This window comes from Cydia fagiglandana, chromosome Z, assembly GCF_963556715.1.
Source record: "Cydia fagiglandana chromosome Z, ilCydFagi1.1, whole genome shotgun sequence".
Classification (NCBI taxonomy): domain Eukaryota; kingdom Metazoa; phylum Arthropoda; class Insecta; order Lepidoptera; family Tortricidae; genus Cydia; species Cydia fagiglandana.
In genome coordinates, this window is record NC_085959.1 from 36,627,091 (window position 1) to 36,650,041 (window position 22,951).

At 37.6% G+C, this 22,951-nt stretch overlaps 1 protein-coding gene across 3 annotated transcripts in view; it reads right to left on the minus strand.

Annotated features, from left to right (window-relative positions):
• The window catches only part of LOC134678625 (GTPase-activating Rap/Ran-GAP domain-like protein 3), a 133,037-nt gene that overhangs the window by 40,291 nt on the left and 69,795 nt on the right, over positions 1-22,951 (minus strand). For 2 of the 3 annotated variants that reach the window (XM_063537264.1, XM_063537262.1), the window contains 4 exons: positions 16,358-16,441; positions 6,724-6,805; positions 682-788; positions 133-279 (listed from right to left, as the gene is read on the minus strand). In XM_063537264.1, the coding sequence (XP_063393334.1) occupies positions 133-279; positions 682-788; positions 6,724-6,805; positions 16,358-16,441 (420 nt within the window). The remainder of the gene's footprint in view (positions 1-132; positions 280-681; positions 789-6,723; positions 6,806-16,357; positions 16,442-22,951) is intronic. The other variant, XM_063537263.1, reaches the window with a different exon arrangement.

Consider the following 22,951-nt stretch of genomic DNA (forward strand, 5'->3'; position numbering starts at 1 on the left):
AAAAGTAATAAATGTCATTTTGGATATATGCACTTTGAGCCACGGGCCATAAAAATATACGATGTAGAACTACGTCATGTATTTAAGGGTGAACGGACAACATGTAGTTTAAAGAAGTGAAAAGTTGCCCACCTCTCGGCTCACCTCCCTCGGCAACTTATCTACTCGTTCCATACATGGGAACTGGGCGAGGATCTGCTTGACAGTTGGCCGTGTGCGGACTTCAGTCTTGGGGTCCGTGTTCCAGGCACTCGGCGGGATGTAAATCTTTTGGGCACCCTGTATTCATATATAAATAAATTTCAATTGTTATTTGAAGAACTGATTGATTGTGATATAAATAAGTGCTCCGTGGTAAAATTACAGCTTCATTACATTAGTCATTTACCAAATAAGGTCACTGAAAACAAATTTACCTATGAGGTTGCCAGGCAACCGCGTAGTGTGATTGCGGAAAAAGGGCTTTGGTTTATGACTTAAAATTGACCTTGCATAATTAAGCAGACCCGGGTAAGAATAACTGTGCGTGGCATTTGTAGACAAAATGTGTTAATGTCATAATTAATGTTAAATTTTCTTTTCAAATCGGTGCAAAGTTATCTCAGACGGACTCTTGGTCAAATATTGTACCAAACTATTATATAATCTGTGGTTTTGGTGTGGTGTGCTGGTGGTACTTACATTTTTGTTGAAGAGTATGGCCCGCATGAGTCCGGCTGAGCTCTCCTGGACGACGCTCAGTAGGAAGGGCTCGCGGGCGTAGTCTAGCCCCACGTAGTTCTGATGCACTAAAAACATTTACATTATTGAGTACAACTGGGTCCACCTTTTAGCATTTATTTGTATAATAATTGGTAGTCAGAATCAAAATTGGCTACCAATAATTTATCGATATCGTTTCCTCATATAAGTACATTTTTGTTACAAAATGTAAAGTTACGTAAATAAGGCCATGCCAAACGCAGATTCTCAAAATATAATTCGGGCTCATTTGAAACGATACGGGTGCCTAATCCAAATAATGCTTTGTATTAATGGAAAATGCGGAACAAAATCTATTGTCGTAAGCACACAGCTTTGTAGGCGGTAACAAAGGAAGTGTCAAAAACAAATGACGATGCGTAATTTGTTACTCAAAGCGTTGGCCCGGTGAACCATTTGCCGGCCCATCTGACATCTGACAGACGGGGGTACAGCTTAGAGAGGAAGTTACATATACCGGGTGTGGCATGTAACACGAGCAAATAATTAAAACATAGATTGTACTCCTCAAACGGTGACACTTTTAAGATTATGAAGTATTTATACTCCCTATTTTTCATACAAAACAAATGTTATCTTCAATGGACGCCATCGCCACGCCATATCATTGTGATTGACGTTGCTTGTCACTACATAAACAACAAAATTCGCAATACATTGCGTCTTAGAATAAACTTTAAAGTGTATTAAAAATCAAACCTCAAGTTATTTTTTAAAGTCGCTGAACAAATGTTGGTCTGTATGAGGAGTACAGCCTACAGTTTAATTTTTTGCTCATATTACAGGCCACACCCGGTATAATTATAAATTATGTGAGTCAACGTTTAATATTTTACAGCACATATGGTGCTACTTTACTGCCCTAGGGTGGGATTAAGGACAATACGTGCATATGTGAAAAATTTAAAGGGCCACATATTTCCATGAAAATGTTGTGCAATACACGTGCGAAAAGGTAATTCGCAACTTGGGTCGATTTTAAACACTCCCTTCGGTAATGTTTCAAATTATCGCCACTCGTTGCGACTTTCCTTCCTTTATTTTTCGCGCTTGTATCGTAGTGTATTCTTATTTTGGCCAAATATAATTATTAAATTATAGATATGTGAAATCGCAATTAAGACTTGTACTTATTTAAATATATTTCTGAATTTGTCGGTTTTGAACCTAGTGGACCTGATAAAGTAGGTAACTAAAAAATTACCGAAAATAACCCAAAGAAAGGCCTCATAATATTCATTTAATTTAATGGAAGTAACGGATGTTTTAGAGCGAATGACCTTGTGGCGCCACTGTGCCAGCGCCGCACTTTTCTTTATCTGTGGCAGTACCCAGATACTTACTGCCCTTTATAATCTGTGCCCTCTTCCTCGTCAAGAACGCACGGTGCCGGCAGACATTTTGTACGCTTAAGGAAAAAGCTGTATCTTTGAAGAAATACACAATTGTTTCTACATCGGAGTTTTAATGAAAAAGCCCCACTCGCCTCTCGGTCAGTTTCCACCATCTGAAAGGCTGAGGCACGTCCACATAGACATTATTGGACCGTTGCCACATTGCAACGGGTTTAATTACTGTCTCACTGCCATAGACCGGGCTACCCGCTGGCCCGAGGTATGGCCAATGCGTACCATAACCGCCGAAGAGGTTGCAGAAACATTCACCCAGGGGTGGATAGCTCGGTTTGGTGTCCCAACCACGATCACCACCGACCAAGGTAGGCAGTTCGAGTCCAACCTTTTCCAACGCCTCATGGAAATGAACTCCATCACAAGGAACCGGACCACCAGCTACCATCCCCAAGCAAACGGTATGGTAGAGCGCTCTCACCGTCAACTCAAAGCTGCTCTAATGTGCCACCACGACACCTGGACCAAGGCCCTCCCCTTGGTGCTCCTCGGGATGCGCTCCGCCATCAAAAGTGACTTAGCCTCGTCAGCAGCGGAGATGCTATACGGTGAGCCATTGCGGCTCCCCGGCGAACTGTTGTGCCCTCCTACTACAACAGAGTCTCACACAGACCCAGTAGACTTCGTCCAACAACTTCGGGCGAAAATGGCACAATTCCGCCCTGTCCCGTCATCCCGCCACAACCGCGACAGGTTATTCACATTTAAAGACCTGCCGACCGCAACCCACGCTTTTCTACGGGACGATTCCGTACGACGCCCGCTTCAGCAACCATACACCGGACCTTACCCCATACTCCAACTCAGGGAGAGAACTGTCACACTACTCATCAAAGGTAAGAGGACAGAGGTTAGCATCGACAGAGTTAAGCCCGCCTATGTACTGACAGAGGAGGACACCACGAGCCCACCCAGCCCGGCCGTCACTACTGTGCCCCCGCAGGTACCGACCGCCCCCTCCTCAGCTCCGTCGAGCCAGTACCCCTTAGCTTCGACCTCTCCGCCGCCTGTCGTGCCTCCGGCTGTTGCTACACCGCCACCAGCCGATCCTCCTCCGGTAACTGAGCCTCCTCCCACAGAGTATTCCACACGATCGGGTAGAAGGGTCCGTTTCAAACTACCATATGACATTTAATTCGCCTCTTTTAATATAAATTTAATTTATAGTAATTAACTAATTACTGTGATCTCATTCCCTTAGGTATTACTATTACTTTAATTGCTACTCTCACATATTTTCTATCAAAATTAATCCTTAAGGCTACAAGCTCCTACTATAGTAATTACTGCGCAATTTTTCACTTGTGAAGTGTACTTTTAATTTATTGTAACTTAGCTTTCCATGTCACTATATTTCACAAAGTGTAACTCAACAAAAGTATACTTATTTAACTTATGATGTACCTACTTTGTACCACTAAGTGTAATTTGTCTGTATTCTTAAACTTTTATAGGCATTCCCTATTTTAGCTCACCATTTATCTACAATGTTAAATGTACTTTTCTTTTAAACTGTGTAAAATTACTCTAACAACCATTTGTAATTTCATAAAATTAATATTGTATACTAAATTATTACTACTCTTTCTGTTGATAAATACTTGTATATTTTAATGCTGTCGACCTACAATAACAACACATGTATCTGTAACAACCATGTCTAGTAATATTCTGTGTAATATTTTATTTTTAAACTTTAAACTATTAATGTAATTAGCATTAGCCTTAATAGTTTCCCCTCCCTGGGGGGGTGATGTGGCGCCACTGTGCCAGCGCCGCACTTTTCTTTATCTGTGGCAGTACCCAGATACTTACTGCCCTTTATAATCTGTGCCCTCTTCCTCGTCAAGAACGCACGGTGCCGGCAGACATTTTGTACGCTTAAGGAAAAAGCTGTATCTTTGAAGAAATACACAATTGTTTCTACATCGGAGTTTTAATGAAAAAGCCCCTCAACGCTAGGAAGGCTAGGGCTTCCAACAACCTGATTTCAGACTAAAATCATAAAGTAAGTACCTAATAATTTGATAGTGTAAATGTAGTAATTTTACACCAGCTCACTCTGTAATCAAATGATTTTGTAAACTTGCGAATTGCGAATCAATATTGACCCACTTCTAATAACAATATTGATTTGGAATACAGAGAGCAGAGGAGCAGTGACAATTAAAAAAAATGAATAATACGCCCCTAAAAAGTTATTTTTCTTGATTATTTTTTTTTAATTTTATGTTTTTTTTCTTCTTATACAAAATTATATACTTTGTGAAAACTTGTTAACATTGCCAAAAGTTTCTCAACAATATTGCAATATTGAGCATATTGCATCTTATTGATGCTGTCCGCAGCAGAATTAGCTAAGCGGGTGACGTGTTCAAAATGATCGAGACGCGACTTTATTGTTAAGAGAATAAGAGTGTGTCAAGGTAATTTTGAACACCTCGCGCGCTTAGCAACTGTGACATACGGACAAACGGTCAGACGGACATGATGAAATTCTTAGGTTTTCGTTTTAGCCATGTTGGCTACGGAACCCTAAAAATTTCATAAACCTCAACATAATTTATGCGAACATTTGTATCCATTGTCCTACATCGGAAAACGCGATATCACAGAGCTTAGGGACATCATCTTGTATTGAGGAAGTGTTTCGGAACAGCCCCCATTCATTCCAATTGGTCGAAAAATCCTTTGAAGCCGAAAGTCGCCTTTGAGTTCTTTCAAGTGGAAGGGCTCGTGACGCAAAAAAAAACCTTTTATATTTTGTTTCTGTTGTAATTAAATTTATTCGCAGTATCTTTTATTCTTCTGTTGATGGTATTGACAAAGATCCCATTTAATTAAATTCATATGTGTTTGCAGAATCGAGTCAGGCCGCGTAGCCAAGATGCCAATCGCTTGACGCTCCGTAGCGAATATGAAAGAGTGATAGAGAGACATAATGCTTTTCGTTGTCGAAGCGATAGCGATTGTAACATTGGCTATATATATTTGAAAAAGAATAATAATAATGCGTTCCGCTAAGTTTCTTGAGCTGGTATCTTATCGGGGATATAGGGTTAGAATCGGTAATAATTTTTGACATTCAGAAGTGCTTGTAATTTGTCTAAATTGAAGAAAATTCACTTTAATACAAACGACAGGGTTAAGTGGAGGAATAAACCGAGGAGTATACCTCTATATACTCGATTTGAATACCTATTTCAATAACCTTATAAAAGTTTTGAAATTGAACTGAATTTTTTGATTTATTTAAGTTAAATATTATATCATCATATACGGAAGTTCTAATTTAAACGTGTAAAATGGATTTTTCCATACGTTTGACGCGTTCAAAATGTGTATCATCGTTCACATAAACATTGTAACGACGTCGTTAAATACATTTTCGCATTATAAAGTTAAAATAAAGGTCACATGGATCAAGCCAACATCGCTGCGGAGGGCGTAGGTTTCCATACTGTTTTGCCCCAAGGGCACTTGTAGAGAAATATTTTGTTTTTCAAATTAGGATCGAGTATTTCCTTAAGAGAACAAAAACCACTTGGAAATTTCTTAGAAAATAATGTTATGAGACCGAAATGAACTGAACTGTATTGAGCCTCAAGTCCGGTACGACATTTACATCGAAATCGATGAGGAGTACTTTAAATTAAATATACGTTTTTATAGCTTTTTAACAATAGAATAATCAATAAAACAGAAGTGTCAGCAATAAACGTAGAGTTAGATCAAGAAAAGTATGCAGCGATTTTGATAGCCCACGCAGTAGAAGTATTTAAACGTCATAATTTCATAGAAGTTTGACATTTAAAATAACACTTGCATTGCGTGGGCTACGAAAATTTCCGCAGACTTTTCTTGATCTAACTCTAGGTACGTTTCACGAACTTGGAAAATATTATATGCAATATTTTAACCATGATTGTCATCTAGTATCTACTGTCAAACTGAATTAAACTTGTCTATATGTGCGACTGCATAATATTTTCACATAACATGAGTACGTACCCGTATTTATTAAGGAAAATTTCATTCAGATGGTAGTTATCACCGTACCCAAGCTATGTGAAAACTGCCGTATTCGAACTTCAAGATATTCACAAGAGACGACACGTACTAGATCCATTCTATACGATTATAGTTTAGATATCAACTAGTTCTCTTTTGCAGCGCAATTCGGGCAACCAATGTCACTTTTACGTTAAATAGAGTAAGATATCTATTAGATGTGAATTAGATCTCTAAGTCATATCCTGTGGAAATCGTTCAAGAGTATCTCCAGAATCGCGCAAATGTCAAATTTGACAGGTTAGATCTTAAACATATCGTTATCGTATCTTGGTGATGTCTAAAAGATGTCTAATAGATGTCTATTTCATAATCCGAATCGGGCCCAAAGACTCATGTGGCCGAATTAATCTAAAAGTTAGATATCATAAGTAGTTCCGGGCTCAAACGAAGCTTTGCTTCTATAAAGACAAACAATATCGATTTTGATTAAATGTAAACATACGGTTATTAATTGATGAACGATGATTGAAATACTCACTTTTTCCCAGGAAGTACTTGAAGTACCACCGAGTTTGAAACTCCGGGTTTTCCAGAACCGGGGTGTTGTGAGGCCCAAAGAGCTGAAAACAATAGAATTCCTTTAAAAAGATAGTTTAAAAGTGTCGTGATCTGAGGGCCTACCGCGAACCACGTTCGACGTGTTGCCTCTTTGTCGCACTTGTGCAATTGTGCGTAAGTGTGAAAGTGAGCCAACACGTCGAACGTGGTTCGCGGTAGGCCCTCAGTTTAAAAATGTGGATAATGGACATATTTATAGCATTTAAGTACTTACTGCCCGATTCGAACTTTACTAATTAATAGATCTAGAAACGACATGGATTAGATTCATAGAGACATTTGACACTGACATATCTAATCCACATCGTTTCTAGATCTATTTACTGACGTATCTTAAAGTTCTAATCCGGCCCTTTAAATATTTCTTGCCAAACTCAACGAGCTGCTACTTAAAATCAAGATGATAAATATTTACTTCAACGTCCCTTTTGCAGATTCGGCTCTTATTAAATTGCCTTTTGAAGCCTTGCTGGAGCTATCAAGCTTAATCTGCTGACCAAACAGACTAAGTTAAGACGGTAGGTTTATTGAAAAAAATGCTAAATCACTTCAATTATTTTAAAAAGCGCCGTTAGCCGACCTCTGGACCCAATTTACATTAATATTGAATTTAATGTTCCGAATATGGATGAAATTCAGGGCACAGATAGTTTATAGCCTGGATTACCTAAGCTTTCTTTTGTCCTATATGTTATATTAATATTTTTCTAACTTTAAACGTGTAAATACCACATAAGTGATGTGGTGTTATACTGTCAACTTATGTGTAAAGTCAGGTAAAGTTTAATAAAAAAAATATGATAGGTTAACTAGAGTTTTTATCCCAGAAATCCTCTGAAGTGTTTATTTGGAGGTGAACCCGCCATTATGGAATACCAGTAAAGTAACATTATTAATATCATTATCATTCATTAGTTTGTTTTCATTCTAAACGTTGCGCCGTCACAACTGAACAAGTGATAGGGATGAGGTGACTATGTAGTTACCAACGCAATACAGCCACTTGATTAATTGCACTCTGTAGTTAAGGCTAAAAAAAATTATAAATCCTTTCGTAGCACTGAAACCTACGTCTCGTTTCGTATGAACAAGACACGCTGTATATTTTAATCATACTTATTTGCGTCACTATTTGCGTTTAGTTAAAGAAGTCGGTGAAATGTTGTGGCCATACGCAAGAAGACGACCGGTCTGGCTTAGTGGGTAGTGACCCTGCCTGCGAAGCCAGTGGTCCTGGGTTCGAATCCCAGTAAGGGCATTTATTTGTATGATGTTACAGATATTTGTTTCTGAGTCATGGGTGTTTTCTATGTATTTAAGTATTTGTATATTATATATGTCGTTGTCTGAGTACCCACAACACAAGCCTTCTTGAGCTTACTGTAGGACTTAGTCAATCTGTATAAGAATGTCCTATGATATTTATCTATTTATAAAAAAAAATGTTTAGGTACTATTCTGAGAATACCTATTAAAACTCCAGGATCTCTAAAACAATATTACTTGCTTATATAGCATCTAATAAAAGCAAACGGCATTATATAAGGCTACCCACTCTCAATCAGAACTAGTAATTGGATGGACATACATAGCTCAGTCATCAAGTTTTATTTATACAACGTGTAATGGTACTCTTACACTGGCAGTTATATAAAATTGTGTGACAAGGATAACAATATTACACTATACGACTATACTAAGTATTTATACTATCGTGTTGTCCATATCACACAATATTATATGTCATATAACGTTATGACGCCAGTTAGGGCGCAACATAACACTATCTTTTGAAAATTGCAGGCATCTGAACTAATTTTCACTCGATTAAGATGGCGAAACCAAAATTTTATAATTTTAAACTTGTACTTAAAATATGTTATTTACGAAAGTTTTGGTGCAAAAATGTTCCAAAAATTTCACAGTATTTCAAAGAAGTAGACAAGGTTAGGTTTTCGAGATATGGCTTATATAGGTCTTGCGAGATACAAGTGTGGCAGATCGAGGTTACAACTTTACAAGTTATATCTAGCACACTGTTTAAGACATCATCATACTAATAACGAGCGATTTCTCATAGACAAAATGCGGCTCGATGCTGATATATGTAATTCTGCTTTTACTTTTGCTCCTAAATTCCAGGTGTACAACTTTGTACCAACGCATACTCGTGCCAGTGGTTTACTAAACACGATAACACTGACATCACTAACACGCTAAGTACAAACCGTCTAAAGCGATAAAGGCTGAACGTAAATTGTTTTGAAAACTTCCAGCAGAATGAATGTCGGGTAATCGTGACCCAATAACGTTCAATTTAGTGCCTCACTCGTGATTTGATCAAATCCTCGAGATTATGTTTATTTCCTCCGGCGGAACTTCGGGCGTCATTTGTTTACTTAACGTAGGTATATACGGAACTTTTATTTGGCTTTATGTGCGTCCATATGTCTACCTAAATCAGGCGGTTGCTAAGAGGATATTCTAGTTAAATACGGTACGGTTAAGGGGTGGTTAAGTAGGTACTTCAATCCCAAAGTTAAAGCTACTTACTATTTCTCGGAGAAAAACTTCGCGCACTTTCTACTAGAAAACTATACTAGGACGCCAGAGTTAAGTAGTAGACGGGTCATGCATATTTTATGGTATGCTTAACTCGCTCGCGTCTTTCCTGTAGACATCGCTAAGTTAATGGAACCTAAAGCTATTTTTTACGCTGCACCCTTACAGAAGGGATCTTTTTTCCAGCAACTTTTAGTATAGAATCAACCCCAAAATCGCGTAAAATAAATTTACCCTTACATAGAAAATTGTCCAGCCCAAATGTATGAAACAGCCAAATTTCTTTTTTCGTGATTTCGTGGTTGGTCCAGTTTCGATAGTAAAAGTTGCTCAGTATAATTGCTAAACCTTACTAGCAACTAGAATGCACTTATATTTTGGTCACCCCGTATAGAGGTGGGTATAGAGGTGGGTGGGGAAAATGCACTTGAGGTCCAGAGCAGGCTGGGAAAATGGCAAGAAAAGCTGGAAAGCGTGGGACTCAAAATTAGCAGAACCAAAACGGAGCACATGTTCTGCGATTTCGGTGGTCCATCCAGCTTATCCCATATTGCCTTAGATGGTGTATTCCTACCAGTCTGCTCTGACTTCCGGTACCTTGGGTCACTGATCCAAAGTGACGGAAACATCGACCGAGACGTGAAAAATAGAATAAATGCGGGATGGATGAAATGGCGACAGGTCTCTGGAACAACTTGCGATCCACGAATGCCCCTTAAACTTAAGGGGAAAATATACAGAACGATCGTGAGACCTGTTGTAATGTATGGATCAGAATGCTGGGCGACGAAAGTAGCGGATGAAAGAACCCAACAAACAATTAAGCGACACTTAGCACTTATTTTATCACCTAAAGACATAGAACGGCTGTAGAATAGCTACATATTCTAAGCTTACAGGCTCTGGTGACATCAAGGTCTTTAAGAGGTCCATGTATAGCTTTAAGATCCACAGTAGCCGTTTTGGCCGCTATAATGCATCTTAAGCCGCTAGTGTTATAGCTCAAAGTGAATTCTACCACCTTAATATCTATATGAGTAATAAGCAGCTGCAATTTTCACTTAAGGTTCTAAACAGGCGATAAAAAGTCTTTTATAACTCCGTGTATCATAATCGCTACTTAACTCTCTTGTATCACTTACAGTCGAAAAGAGAAAATATGAGTCACCATTATCGATCATGTAGTCGCAGACGAGCGTTATTCAATACCTTAGTACATCTTATACTGTTATTAGAGTATTACTTAGAACCTAAGCCTATAGCGCCATGTTTAGATGACCGATGAATCAATAAGCAAATCAAAAACTATTCATTAGAACGTAAATACTCCATAAAAATCGATACTTTTACTCAATATTGACCTAATGTTAGTATTGTTATATTTAAAACCGGACTTCACGTATATTGAGTAATTTTTCGAAAATTAAATACGGTGGACCACAAATAAAAAAATATTATATTCAGATAAATATGCAAAGGATCAGAGGCCCTTTAAAATTTTGTTAGTAATACATATAGTTTTTGACAGTGTAATTAATTTCGCCATCATAAATCCGCAGATAACTCCTGCATCAGTGAACTAAAATAATTATTTGCTTTTAATTATCCGCCATTACATTTCACTTCAAGCTGTCATAGAGCAAGCTTACGAATAATAATACAAAATGGAAACATCTGCAACCAAAGCAGATAGGGCTAAGGAAAAAATGTGCAATTTAGCGGAAGCAGTTATAAAGTTGACCCAAAATTTTTTTATTAAGCTATGAGCTTCATCACATATGTTCCTTGAGTAATTCTAAGCATTTCAAGCCTGGGAGCCAATAAGAAATGTGTGTCTACTCGGATTTGTAATGGATTCAAACTTTCAACCCCTTTTTAACCCTGTTAGGGGATGAATTTTACAAAACGCTGAAATTACTTTTCCTGTCTTTTAATAATATCCCCAAATACAAAGATTCAAGTCCCGCGTTCGAAAATTTTTTTGATATCCATACAAACTTTCAACTCCTTTTTCACCACCTTAGGGGATGAATTTTCAAAAACGCTGAAATTAGTTTTCTTGTATTTTAATAATATATCGTTTTACGAAGTTTCAAATTCCTAGCTTAAAATAAAACTTGAACCCCATACAAACTTTCATCCCCTTTTTAACCCCCTTAGGGGTTGAATTTCTCAAAATCGCTTCTTATCTCTTGTACACTTTATAAATGTAATCTAGTGTGCAAATTTCAACTTTCTATCTTTTGTAGTTTCGGCTCCGCGTAGCAAAAATCTCCAACCAAATTTTTCACCTTTTTACGTTTTTCTTGTAAAATTACTATGAAATTGAAAAAAACAAATATCAGCAATGAATTCTACGTCTTTGGTTTATACGAAAATGATACCAAACTTGCCCTAGTACCCACCAGGATCAGAGTAGATTTTTTTTAAAGATGACGGATGGCGGCCGTCTTTGTACCCCACCCTCCCCCCCACTTCACGCTAGAAATGCTTAGAATTACTCAAATATCAGATGTGATGAAGCTCATAGCTTAATAAAATTTTTTTGGGTCATGTATGGCAGCGTTACATAACTGACTCCAGTAATTACCTTCTTGAGTGTTACACACATTGACTTTAAATGCTAATATACCATCTAAAGCTGAAAAAATCATCTATATGGCCCTACACTACTACTCAAATAGTTAGTATTCGCTTATTTGGCACCCTTTTAAATCCTAAGTACTTAATCAACGCTATTACAACACTACTTTAGCGCTCTTCTACTACAACAGTTTGTAGTCACCTATATGCAACCCATCTAGCTCCTAAAGAATTAATTAACACTATTGTAGCTCCACTATACCGCTCTTATGTCTCTTTTTTTATCCGCTAACCCTACTGTAGCACTGTTATAAATCTTATGGTGATAAAATTTGTGCCCAATCCGGGGTTAAAACGGGGTTATAGCCGGCTATAACTCCTATTTTTAGAGCACTAACGACACCTAAAGAGTAAATAGGCGCTTATATAAATCTCTTCTAACCCTTAAATTTAGCGCCTAATGTTAGTTGGGAAGAGTGCATGCAGCGGAAATGAGAATGCTGAGATGGATGTGTGGAGTGACGAGAAAGGATCGGATTAAGAATGAGTATATAAGAGGAAGTTTGAAAGTAGCCCCAGTAACGGAGAAAATGAGGAGTACTAGGTTAGCGTGGTATGAACATGTAATGCGGAGGGATGAATGCCATATAGGCAAAAGAATGTTAGGAATGAATGTTGATGGACGGAGAGGGTATGGTAGACCCAAAAAACGATGGATGGATTGTGTGAAAGAGGATATGAGAAAGAAAGGAGTGAGTGCTGAGGACACGAAAGACAGAGGAGACTGGAAGAGAAAAACATGTTGTGCCGACCCCACATAACGTGGGATAAGGGCAGGGGAAAGAAGGAGGAGTATAGAGGTGGGTACACTCTAAAAAAAATTTGGTTGGCCCTATCAATATCTTGATGGCCGTAATCAAGCATCTTGATTCCATACGAGCCTAACAAGAACTTAAACACATCAAACAAGGTAATTCTGATTGCTATTACTATTGTTAGGTAACTGAACCAATTAAGATCTTGTTCAATATTTACACGAAAAATAATTATGCTAACTAATTGATCCTAGTAAGATCAACTAAGGGCTTGATAATGAAAACAAACAAGTTAGTTTAACTAAGATGTAAATCAATGTTAACATGAAGAATTACTGTATTAACTATTTGAACCAAATAAGTTCAACTAAGAACATGATTACACCGACTTATGGCGTATTAGCCTGAACTAAGATATTGGTCAATTTGAATCTTAATTGTTTAATCATTTCAACTAAGATGTAAATCAATGTTAACATGAAAAATTACTGTATTAACTATTTGACCTAAATAAGTTCAACTAAGAACATGATTACATCGACTTATGCATCTTATTAGCCTGAACTAAAATATAGTTCAATTTGAATCTTAATTGTTTAATCATTTCAACTATGAAGCTTGTTTAGTACAAATACCAATCTTGTTCAATTGTACTATGACTTACTTTGTCGCATTTACTAAAACATTTCTTTCAGATCTCTAGTTTTTATACGCGCCGTGCTGAATAATGCTGGTGGTCCTCGTTATTATTCTCAAGGAATTAGTCTTAAATACTAAAATATACATTATACATTTATTTTAGATCTTTTTGGCGATCGGCTTAGACTGGTTTAACTTTACAAACACGGGAGGAGGCGTGCTTGTGAAATGTGAAGCCATATCGGCCTAGGCCGATCCTCAAAAAGATCTGAAATAAATCTGTAATCTGTATTACCTACTTAGTATTTAAGACTAATGCCTTGAGTATAATGCGAGTACGAGGACCAGCATTTATTCAGCACGGCGCGTATAAAAACTAGCACAAAGGAAATTTATAAAATTTAAACGAATAAGTAGTGAATAAAATATAACAACAAAGAAAGGGATAAAACATAATTAAACTAAATCAAGCCCGCAGAGTTTTATAAAAAGGGGGTAAATGAATAAAACAAAAAAATATTATAATAAGATGTTATTTATTCATTTAATCATTTTGAAAGTAAACGTTTTGCATTTAAATTCACACGCACGGATCCGTGTCTAAGCATACGAGGGGTTAACACTCGTTGGTCCAATCACGTTCACACTTGTTGGTCTATCCAAGCACACTACACTCACAGTGTCACTACGCGAGTTTGATTCGGATGTCACTGGTTGTTTTTTAGTCAAACAAATCACAAGATTCCACACATTTGACAGTTTAAAAACCCATCTTCACGATTAAAATTGTTCTATTTGTGAATTAAGGCTTCTCTTACCAATCTTGGTATATAGTGGCGTGCTGTCGAAATGACCTTGGGACTATGCAGCTCGATCCAGTGACTTATACCCGACTCAAGGTGACACTGAGCAATAGCTGACTTGCGAGCGTCGTTGTTCTTGACCGCAGCGATGTGGTCTTTAATTCTGCAGGCAATAGTGCGTTTGGTATGCCCACTGTACGAACTACCACAACTGCAATCAACTTTGTACACACCAGGTTTTTCCAGAGGAATAAGTAATTGAATGAGCTTAACGCAACTGCGTGCTACAGAGACTGACTGCTCGGTCGCACGCGCCACGAGAGGGGCGCGGGCGGGGCGGAGAGCGGGTGTACACGCGATCCCCCTACTTATCTCTTGATTGATCGGATTAACCGATTATTTAATTTAATTATTAAGAAAATCGATTTAACAAATAATTCTTAGTAGAATGGAATATTAGTTTCGTAATCAATACAATAACTTGATCATAATGGGATTGAGTGTTTTATCTTCGTTGTTCTAAATATTATATGTTTAGTTGATTCAACTAGCAAATCTTATGTAAATCAACAAAGACAAAATAATCAAATAAACTATTAAAATGTTCATAACTATTAACATATTTATCTGTTTTAATTAAATTGTTAAGGATTGAATTAACCTACGTTACATAATTATGCCAACAAGTTAATAATAGATGCAAAGTATACAATTGTTAGGATTAATAACATACCTACTTTATTAGTTCAATCACAGATACACTTATTGTTTTAAGTAATCAGCTTTCTTTGATTTATATAAGATCGTTATTGTTGTAATTAACTTAACGCCAACTAAGAGAAAACTGCTCTTAGTTGGTCTTAATTTTTTAGAGTGTATACACCTACATAACAGAGTCGTTAACTTTTGTTGTACCTACCTATTTTTCACAGAAATTAACTTTTTATAAAATGCATTTCATACTGAAGATTCAGAACAAAAGTCACGTTTATATTAGTCTTAGGCGATAAAGCGAGTAATAAAAATCGGCTACGTTTGTTTGCCACTGTCGTAGCGTCCATAAAAACAGAGTGAAGCACAAGCTATGTTCCTTGAATAATGGATGTTTAATACTCTGCACTTTCGTAAATTTCAAAACCGTTCGATGAAGAGATAAAGTATAGCTGGTCAAGCAGATGTTGTCGGTAGAAAAAGGCGGCAAATTTGAAAAATGTAGGCGCGAAGGGATATCGTCCCATAGAAAATTTGAATTTCGCGCCTTTTTGTACTGGCAAGATTTGCATGACCAGCTATACCTACCCATTGTCGATTGGGTGTTCATTTAAACTTTCTTTTTAATCTAAATAGATACTTATGTGTGGTGGTGATATAAGCAGTCGCGAGGCGTTGAATAATAGCACATTAATAGCATCCGCATTCGCAAGGCTCCACAAAGAAAATGTCACGTGTGTATTATTTATCTACATAATTAATTACATAAGTATATAAATTAGGCATGTCTGACTAGCGGCGAAAAAGTTAATAGCCTCCTAATTGAGTATTTCATACCACAAGAAATTTACTTTTAGATGTATTTAAGTAAATAGATCCCGTTTGAATAAAATGGGTGCACATGTTAATCGTTGATAAGCTAGACCATGAAAAGTCTGCAGCGATTTTGAAGCCCACGCAGTGCGTTTATATATACGTCGTAATTTCATAGAAGTTTGACGTTTAAAATAACACTGCATGGGCTATCAAAATCGCTGCAGACTTTTCTTGGTTTAACTCTAACTGGTACTCTCAACGAGTACTTTTTTGAGCGCAAATTCGCGCATGTTATAAAAATCGATAATCGCTGCCTGTCGAACTTCAGAGGCTTAGGCCCACTTGCACCATTTCACTAACCCGGGGTTATCCGATTAAACCTGGAGTTACCATGGTTACCAGTAAAATTTGATACTGAGTTAATGGTTTAACCGCATAACCCCGAGCTAGTGGGTAGTGCAAGTGGGCCTTATAGAGCTAATCGTAAACGCACTATTTTTACTAGTGTATTTGTAATAAAGGGCATAAAAGATAAATTAATTGAAGCGTACATTTTCAAGAAACAAGGGGTTGAAAAAAGGGCCTTACGTTGCCTACAGCCTAAGTAATTGAAGGTCTTGCTTACCTCATCTTTTTCTCCGAGTGAATTGCCATTTTCCAGGCGGTAACGTCTGATGTACGAGTCGGGTCCGTCGCTGGGTCCGGCGAGCTGCAACAAGGAAACCAATTAATTCAGGAGGACATACAACATGTGAGTGTCCCATTTTGATATAATATCAATTGAATATATCCGATCTTCAACAAACTTTTATAATTATATTAACATAATAAAGTTTAACGCGAATCGCAGAATCGTGCCTTTAAAGAGTTTAAAGAACAGCGCATTTTGTAAGGGGAAAATAATGGCCGTCGCAGGATTTCTTAAGCTCACACGTAATTGGGGCACAACGACTGTAAATCTATTCTCTTGCGACGTTTGTCGTAAGATTAGGTATTATTGTACCCAAGAGTAAAAGCGATTAGAATTTCCATAATCCCAAAAGAGAGTTTGTGTTACAGAAGTTCCCTTCATACTTGCAACATAGGTATATTTAATTTGTAGTCAACAATTATCGGGCGTTAAATGAAAAAATTGAAATTAGTTGTAAAAAAAAATCTATTTAATCATCGGACCTGCTCACAAAATTTCACTAGAATCGGTTTAGAATACCTGCAGTAGAGGAGAACATCCAGACATTCGAAAAGCATTTTTTCCCTTATATTAATCGGACACCTTCGCTACGCTCTCGGTCAATTAAACGATTACAAGTATGGCGCTTACGCCATACTTTGTAGTTAGTGTGACATTGATCATCAATCAGAGATCACATCATCGATCCGTATTTTTGTTCAGGTTGCCTACTAGACCGGGAGATAGTGACACATTTTACTGGGTCATTTGTACCAGTATGGCGGTTCGTCAGGGGTCTAAGTACGTAATGAACGAAATAAAAATGATGGTCATAGCGCTGGTACTGGCGGCCCAATCGCGTGGTCGTTAGTCGAACGTGTCGGATAAAATACGAGTGTCGAACGATTTGTTCCACAAAAATCCTCGTATTTTTCGATAGTCCATAAAAAAGAAGTAGACGGTAGCGTAATGCCATACTTCTCCGGTGTGACTTACAGCCCGCCATACTGAGGCGAACACATTAATTAAAAATAAACAATTCAATCATTTGTGCCAAGCTAATTTTTGCACAGGTGATCATCGTCGAGCAGCCATTCATGGACATCACCATGCCATACTTTTCGGATGGTTCCAAATAGGGGTTTTTAGAATTGTCTCGATGAGTATTAATTGTCTCTCGTAAGAAAAATACAGTCAGCGAAAATTAAATTTTTGCCAAAAACTTATTTCTCGTGTGTTATGTACCGCGCGCAATAAGAGTCGTGTGAAAAGCCCGAGGGCAGGTATGATCGTCGTGTTTATCGGTGTGGTAAATCACTCGTTACTGTCGTATAAGCGGGATACTGACACCTGTCGCAGGGCCGGTATCAAGCGCGCGACGGCAGGGGCAGGGCTAATTTCAAGATTTCTCTGCACTGGGGGCCTAGCCAAGATGACAATAGTTAGCAGAGAAACGGAACGAAACGCTGTCTTTATCGCACTAACGCGATATGTGGCTGCCTGCGGCTGTCGTGAATTAACACACTCGTTTGCAATATTACACTGACATCCCTCGTTACTATTAGTTATCTAATTTTTAAACAAAAGTATGAGTGTAAAAATTGAGAAAAGCTTTATGAGATTATACAAGCAAGGTTATTCTATCATAATTTACTTATAGAACCTATTAATCTCTGATCAACAAGTTCAATTATAAGTTATATAACTTGTTGATCAAAAACATAAATGTATAAAAACCTCGTGTAGGTACTCTCTAAAAGAGTTTAGTGAATTACGTAATTATACAAAAGATGTCTAGGTAGTTGGACTAGATACTTCCAAAAATAAAATAAGTAAATATTGATGTCTAATGGTAAAACAAACACCAAAGTATAAGTAAGTATTAATAATAGTGGAGCTTGTGGTCGTGATTTCCATGTGAAGCCCTAATAAAAGCTCAAGGTGAAATTCAGCCGTAACTACAAATCCACATCATATTTCAACTTTTTGCCGGATCCCCAAGCGGGCGAGGTTGATCGTCATAGTTAGAATGAATTTAAAATAGAAGAAAAACTAATACCATCGGAGTTTCAAACAAAGTTTTACCAAAAATCAACCACACAACAGTAAATTTAATATAACTATTTAATTAAAAAATGTAAAGTCTCTTACGCCCTACGCAAAATGCAAAAAATGCCTTACATCATTTCTATCAAACGTAACTATGAACAAAGAAAGAAGGATTAAAGTATCGATATACTCAGACATGAAGAAAACAAGTTTTTTAAGTTATTAATAAAAATGGCCCTGGAGTTCTTAATTGGCTTGTTTTCACCTTGTTTTAATATGAAGTCAATCGTTAAGTTCTTTCTAGACCTTTACTAAGAAGCTTAGCTTGTTATTGCTTAGAAGGTATTATCGTCTATTTTACTTTCTAAGAACAAAACAGATAACGGTTCTAACTAAATTTAACTATAAATAGTATCCTACGTGTTTATGTTAAAAATAATTTTTGGCATAATTAACTCCGAAATAAAAAAAAATGTAAAATGTTCCACTGCAATAATATCACTAACATCATTTTGCGAATGAGACAGTACACTAAAGGTGACAGTCCATTTCCAACGATATACTGTTCATTTTACTATGGAAATTGACAATGACAGCGACGCGTTCAGTACCGGTAGTGCAGCTGCGGTTAGAAATGGAATGTTACCATAATACTTTGAAACTACGTTTTGCTGCAGTATCGGAAACAGTACAGATATAAGTTTCATTTGATTTAAAGGTGAGCAAAGTACCTACCTAATACAAATTCAGTAGGGTCGGGAGAAAAATATTGCCCTGTTTCGTTCCTACAAAAATACTACGCACTGAAGAGTGATTTATTGGTACTAGGGAATATATTTGAGATAAGCAATAAATCCATATTCAACGAGTTATTTTATATCTTACATAAAAATAAGTATATTTTGTACAGTAAATCTTTCGAACAGCGTGATTTTATAAGGTTGAGGATAATCGTAGACCTAGACGTACCTACTCTGTCCAGAATAGCTTTGCATACCGTAAAATGGGGTGAGTTGGGTGAAATTTGACTTTCAAACCATATAATAAGTGGTTCGGACGTTTGTATTTTATTTTGGGTAGTTCCATTTCATAACTTTGACGATAAAGAGGAAACCCCACCTAACCCCGTAGTGCCTCATATTTGGGGTGAGAGGGTTTTTCATACAAAGGTGATTTTGGAAGATTGTTGAATCGTTCTTTTTTTATTATGCGTATTACTATAGCCCCATTTTAAATAGGAATACATTATTTTTGTAGCAGTAGCCTTAAAATCCCTTCTCACCCCTCTATTAAACCTTCTTTCCCATTCATAACCTAACTCTCCCCGCGAAACCTACTCACCCCTTTTATGGTATCTAATTTGTTACTACTGATTAGGTAACTTTATATTCAAATGAAATCAAACGGATGAATTTATAGGTTAGTAATATACGTATTCCTACTAAATATCGCAATATGGCAAATTTGTCCCGTACAGTTTAAGAACTTGTTAATATTTTAGGCAACACCCGTGAGCATAGCTCGGTTTTTCGGGGGTAAAAACGTACCGGTGCTAGTGATGAACTAAATAGCGACTCAAGTGTTGTTGATATCGATATCGAGCAATTTCAAAATCATATCACTTGACAGTAGAATTGTGCTCAGATGATTTTGGATACCTTGCCCGCTTAGCTACTTTAGCTTCTAATTTGTAGTTTGTAGGTACTAAATATCTTAACAAGGAATACATACATTGTTGGGAATGTTGGGATCGCTTGTAAGTGTAGCTGACCTCAAAGTTAGCCACGCGCTTTATTGCATTTCAGTGAGCCCGAGAGTGCCCAGAAAGCTACCTGGGATCTAGAAAATAATATAGACTAAACAGACTTTTATTCAAAAGTGTTGTAGAAGACTGTTATACAACTTATAAATATTAAAATGGTGCCCAGCGGCCGATTTACGATTTCTAATCCAAAAATAATTTGAACGTGAATTGCGAAGGAGATGCGGGGAATTCCGTGAGTGTCGCGGATTGATTAGTGACAATATATAGTTATAAACCGCTGGCCAGCAGAGCAGCATGCATATATGCTATTGAGGCGTATCGTACCGAAACCGAAGGCTTTTTAAGTTTTTATTTAATACCGTTTCGTATTAATTTCGGAATATGAGGAAAACATTTGAGGAGTGCGCACACAGTGAAGGTCGACATTTAGATTTGTGATTTAAAAAAATTGAATCCGCATTCATCTTCTTTTCAAGAAAATAAATATACCTATTTTTGTTAGTTTTTTAGTGGTCAGAAATATTCAATGTGTCGATTAAAACTCGTTATTGAAGTAACAACGTGAGAAACTGACAAACACTATTACATATTAATATCACGCTATCTAGATAACTGCCAACATTATAACCGTAAGTATAGCAGAAATATACTGGTCCTTTCGTTTCATCCATCACTCTCACTCTTACTGTATACATGTTAACATGTGACTGCCACGGTGACAAACGATGTAGGGACGGCCAGTCGGCCATCTTAGACTTTACACAGGTTGCGATGTCACGTATCAAGAACAGCCGGCCCAGCCAAGGTGACACTCGCTACGACAGCAAAATGTTTTGTGTCTCTATCACTCTTTCATATTAGGCCGACAATGACAGTTGCGTTACTAGCGTTTCGATCGCAACGGAGCGTAAGCGATTGGCATGTTGTCTACGGGGCCTGAACTTCCTATGCACATATGTCAGTCTATAATATGTATTGATCTCTGCAGGACAAGCTTGCAGTAACAAATTTTCTCGGTTCGGAGTAGTGACGTAACAAATGTAGGTCAGGACGATCTCCTGTCGTAAAAGGCTAAGGGGGTCAATCGAATGGCGGACGCAGCACTTATAGGTCGGGCTCTTAGCTCAAAGCACGGGGAGGACACGTCATAGTAAAGAAATCGTGTTACCGCCTAATTATGTTGGCAAATGCAAGGCAAATGTGCGTGTAGTGCGTTAGGGAAGTCAGTTGAAAATATTTTGGCTTAACTATGGCAACGAGATTCAAGAAAAAGTCGTTATTTATAGAAATGTATAAGCACCCGTATTATGGCACAATAAACGGGTAATTTGATTTTTTTATCAATCTATAGTCAATCTGCCGTGGAGGAGTGATGTCTTGAATCATATATACCTACGGGCCGAACTGATGCGTGGTTATGAAATGCTCTTGCTTATTTTGGCTCAAAGTATGGTCGGTGGAAAACAAGTAAACGGCCCACCCGATGGCCAGCGGTTACCGAAGCCTGCAACTGTTCTCCAGAAGTGTCACCTGTGCAATAACGAGACCTTTTACAAACATATACCTACTGTAATCCCTTGAGAAAACCTTCTTAACTGGCCTACCGCTAAAAATAAAATGCCCTAAATTGACCAATTTTTCAACAAAGACATAATAGAATATGAAAGTACGTGGTCGATAAGTCTCGCTTACCTCGGCTTCATTTTGGGGTATTAGGGGAACTGTGCGCCGTAATTCAGTATAATAAAGGAAAACAGGTAATAATGGGGGGATTATACGCCCAAAAACGTGCTTTTGGAAAAAAATAATTTTTACTTTACTTAATATGTTTTTTAATTACATCGTTTTGAAGGAAACGTAGTCAAGAAGGCGGACGGTCGGAAAGTCGCCAGCCTGTCGGTATTCTACAGGCTGCACTTCGGGGAGTGTGCCCAAGAGTTACACGAGCTTATTCCACCGTCCCCATTCTACCATCGGACTTTTAGACGCACGGCCGGTTTCCATCCTTACATGGTAGATATTCCACCAATTCGCACGAAGCGCTTTGCTTCTACTTTCCTTATGCGCACTGCCAAGGAATGGAATTCCCTGCCGGCGTCTATATTTCCGTGTTCTTATAACCCGGCAACCTTAAAATCAAGAGTGAACAGGCACCTTCTGGGCGAGCTCGCTCCATCGTAGGCCACGTCTACGCCTCGGCTAGTCTGTGGCCATGAGTATACCCATTCATAAAAAAAAAAAACTAGTTAGCTCAAATTATCTCCATACTAAATTTTATCTAAATCTGTTCAGCCATTTAATCGTGTAACCGGCAGATTTCTAACTTAAAATTTTATAGGATCTGTTTGAAGTTCCAGTTTACCCTCACTACCTCGTTCCTATCGAAAACGCTGTAAGTATTCATTAGGTAAACACAATCCCTTTTGTACAAAGAGATGAATGTAGAATGACGATAGTGTGCCTAGTCGTGGGAAGTATACAGGATGTGAGGCTCGTGGGAACTTTAACCACAAATTATAATTCAATGCATAATTGGAGTTGAGGTTATATGACGTACCTACATGAAAAGCGATGAAAGGCAGTTATCAACGCAATGTACTTAATCGATGAAATATTATACATGGTTTGATGTCAGTTGTTTATTGTTATTATTAGTATTATTACCTCGTTTTTTTAGGATTAGAAAATAGATTGTGCGGTTTTGACGGATTTATTACTGAAAAACACTTTTGAAA